This window comes from Dioscorea cayenensis, chromosome 20, assembly GCF_009730915.1.
Source record: "Dioscorea cayenensis subsp. rotundata cultivar TDr96_F1 chromosome 20, TDr96_F1_v2_PseudoChromosome.rev07_lg8_w22 25.fasta, whole genome shotgun sequence".
In the NCBI taxonomy this organism is placed as follows: Eukaryota; Viridiplantae; Streptophyta; class Magnoliopsida; order Dioscoreales; family Dioscoreaceae; genus Dioscorea; species Dioscorea cayenensis.
Genome location: NC_052490.1, coordinates 31,693,010 through 31,696,670, shown reverse-complemented (window position 1 = coordinate 31,696,670; position 3,661 = coordinate 31,693,010). Strand labels below are relative to the sequence as shown.

The window sequence follows — 3,661 nt, the reverse complement described above, 5'->3', positions numbered from 1 at the left end:
CCTCATCAGAGTCGTATTTAAAAAAAAAAAATTAGTTCTTGCAATTTTTTTTTTGTACACATGTTAGATTTTCATTGTTCTATATGACCTCTGGTCGAATTAATTAGTTCTTAAGGGGTTTATAAACTATTATAACCAGCATATCTCTGCATCTACTTGTTTTTTGATAAATTTTTAAGTGAGAGGGTGCTTAGCGCCATTTTTTTAACTGCTAGGCGACAAACACCCCTTATTTTAAGGATTGCCAAAGAGATAGATAGTTACGGAGGAGCACCAGTTACAGTGAGTTATAGACCTTAAAAAAATTTCCCTTCCTTCAACTCTATTGTATAAAAAAGAAAATATATATATATATTTTTTAAGAATTTTAACTATGTATAAAAATATATCCAAAATTACGAGAGTGGGTGAATATATTATCATTGCATATTTGCACTTTGTATCATTAAACATCCGGAACACTTCAAATGGTATAGAAACTCTGAAACCCCACCAGAATTTTGAACCATTTGAGTTTGATTTTCCGGTTTAGATTACAATAAATAGCCATTAATTAGTTTCTATCTGGGTGACATAGTGGAGTAACTGCATGTTGCTCTTGAGGACGATGGTTGGCTGGTAATCACAGAGGAGGAAGTGATGGGATAAGCGAAGAGGTCCCTTTTCATGGCCTTATAAATGTTCTCCAATCCTTCATCCATTAACTCTAGTATTGCTTGAGGCATTGGTGGTTCATTGATTTCAACTGATCCTTCCAACATTCTCACCACTTCTCCCATTGATGGCCTGCTCCATGCTTCTTCTTGGATGCACCAAAATGCACACTTGAGAGCTCTCACCATTTCCTCTTCATCAACCTTCCCTTCTAGTCTTCGGTCCGCAGCATGCAGCGGCGTACCGTTAGTCATTTCCTAGAAGCAATGGCTTGTGCAGCGATAGTTAATATGTTTGGTTTACATCTAACTTAAGATTGTAAAATATTTGAGAAAATACCTTGAAAGCCCATCCTGGATAGTAGTAGTCTTCTGCATTGAGAGACATGTCCAGATTTCTCCGGCCTCCGATTATCTCTAGAAGTAGCATTCCGTAACTGTAAACATCGGCTTTGACAGTGATCGGCCGGCTGCTGATCCATTCCGGTGCTAAGTACCCTCTTGTGCCTCTAACCATAGTAATGACTTCAGAGTGGCCTCTGTTCATTAGCTTAGCCAGTCCGAAATCAGAAACCTTTGGACATAAATCATCATCTAAGAGTATGTTCTCTGGCTTGAGGTCACAATGTATGACCCTATTCCTGCACTGCTCATGGAAATAAGCAATACCTTCAGCAATGGCGATCGCTATATTAAAGCGAGTCTTCCAGTCTAGAAGCTTGTCCTGCTGCTCGTGCGTCGGGAAAATCCACTTATCCAGTGATCCATTGCTCATGTACTCATAAACAAGAAGTCTGTCAATTATGTTAGGAATACTTGAATTCATTGAGTTGAAGAATTATATTGATTTAACATGCAGAATCAATCATTCACCTATGTGAACCTTCAGAGCAGAATCCACAGAGACTGACCAAGTTCATGTGATGCATGGAGCCAATGGTAGTGACTTCAGTTATGAACTCCCTTTCACCTTGTGGCAACATTCTTTCCAGCTTCTTTACTGCAATCAAGGTCCCATCTCTGAGTGTCCCCTTGTACACGCTTCCGAAACCCCCTGATCACAATCATAAACAGACAATTGAATCGGAATTATACTGAGATAAGTAGTGATGTAGTACCTAATACCTGTCCCAATTAATCGAGAGAAATTTCCGGTTGCAGATTGCAGAACATGGTAACTGAAAAATACAGGAGCTCCAGGGAAGCTCAGCGAGCTACTGATTGCGTGGTGTCGCATTATTCTCCTCCTCCGAATGTTGTAGCATAACAGGAAGATTAATAGGACAATCACAGCAGAGGTACATAGAACCAATGGAAGAACAACCGCTTGAGCACCCTTGCTCGATGATGAATCGCCACTGGAACTTCCTCCAGCTTGGGAGCCATTGGAACCAACCTTCATATAGAGAGTTGCACTAGGATCTTGAAATCCTCCGAACACCAGACTCTTCAGGGTCCAACAGCTTGGTTTGTCGTCCTCAAGCCCGTAAACTGCCGCAACACAATCACAGTCAGAGAGGCAGTGCTCGGCGCATTGTGAGGCTACCATCACATTGCTGTAATTCTTAATGGTGGAAGCACCAGAGAAGTAGTAGTTTGTTTGTGCCACTGTTTCCATCGTAATTCCAATGCTGTGATTTTCACTACATTTCACTGGAGAAGGCTTTGATGCGCCCAAAGAACAAGCCTTATCTCCTGAGCTCGCTGATGAATTCTCCTGCAAGCAAGTGCAGCTGGAATTAGTCTTGCTTGAATCTAGAGTACACACACCACTGCCACAAACTCCAGCAGCCATGCATGGGTTTGACAACGCTGACCATTCAGTGACCCAGGCTTCATCCCACCGGTAGAGACGAAGATTTCCATCGGTTCCAATTGTGATCCTTCTGGGAGATGTGCTCCCTCCACTATCATTCTTGTGCACATACATCGTCCCAGATGAAGATGATCCATACATGATACCGAAATTCCCTGACTGGTCCAGCACTGCAACCACATCACCTGTTGCATTTGATATCTCTGGGCTCGACCAGTAGGAGTAGTTTGCATAGTACTCCGGCGATGCACCAGAGGACTCCAGTGAAACATATGTCAAGGCGAGGCTAAGAGAAGTGCGTTGCTGAAGCATTTTAAGTGAATAATAACCAAGTGAGGACTTGACCGATGATAGTTCAAGGGAGCCGGTCAATTGCTGGCCAGGGAGGAGTGTGTCTGAAGGGTGCCAGAAGCTCTGCCACGCAATCTGGCTGTCGTTGTTACTTCCATTGTAGAGAATGAAGCTCCCGGATTCCGACATCACTGCATACTTCACTCCTTGGTGAGAGGTGTTCGACATCCACAATGAAGAACTGCCATCAACCAAGACCAGGTTCCCAGTGAGATCAAGCTTGACTGTGGCGTCACTTCCAACCGGAGATTCTCTGCATATCATGAATGAAGTAGAGTTATCAACTGCAATGAACTCAATGCTAGAAAAATTGAAATTTGCTAACCTGTTAGGAGACCATGTTACTGTTGGATCACCAGGGAGTTTAGAGTACCAAATTGCAAGCAAGAACTGACCATCAGAACCAGAGGAAGTGAATCCAAATGCGAAGGTGCTGTTCTCGGATAGCCAAACTTGTTTTTGACTGGCTGAAAGCTGTGAACCAATCGGTATCTGGCCCGTCGAAAAGATGGCAAGCTCTACAAATAGAGAGAGAAAAACAAGGTAATGAAGACAAGCCATAGACTTAGCAAAACAAAACAATTCATAGAAACTTGAGTTGTTCTTTGAGAGTATATTGAATTGCTGCTGAACAGTAATCCAAGAATGAAGTCAAACAGAAGTATGATTGGAGGAAGAGATTGACCATACAGGTGTAACATGGTTGTTGACCAACCAAAGCTCAAAACTCCGAATGTTTGAAAATCCCGCCAGTGGTCGGCAACAGCTGATCAAAAGATGGTGACATTTGCTGAAGTGGAGAGGCTCTATCCTTCTAAATTCGTATGTGTAAGTGTGGAGA

General features: G+C 42.6%; 1 protein-coding gene across 1 annotated transcript; it reads right to left on the bottom strand.

The window, feature by feature from the left end:
• Nucleotides 1-441: 441 nt before the first annotated feature.
• On the bottom strand, nt 442-3,381 carry LOC120251453 (G-type lectin S-receptor-like serine/threonine-protein kinase At5g24080). Its single transcript, XM_039259971.1, has 5 exons — nt 3,146-3,381; nt 1,779-3,073; nt 1,527-1,707; nt 994-1,447; nt 442-911 (listed from the first exon to the last, which is right to left on the bottom strand). The coding sequence occupies exons 1-5, from the start codon at nt 3,379-3,381 to the stop codon at nt 561-563; spliced, it is 2,517 nt and encodes an 838-aa protein (XP_039115905.1). The 3' UTR covers nt 442-560.
• Between the last annotated feature and the right edge of the window lie 280 nt (nt 3,382-3,661).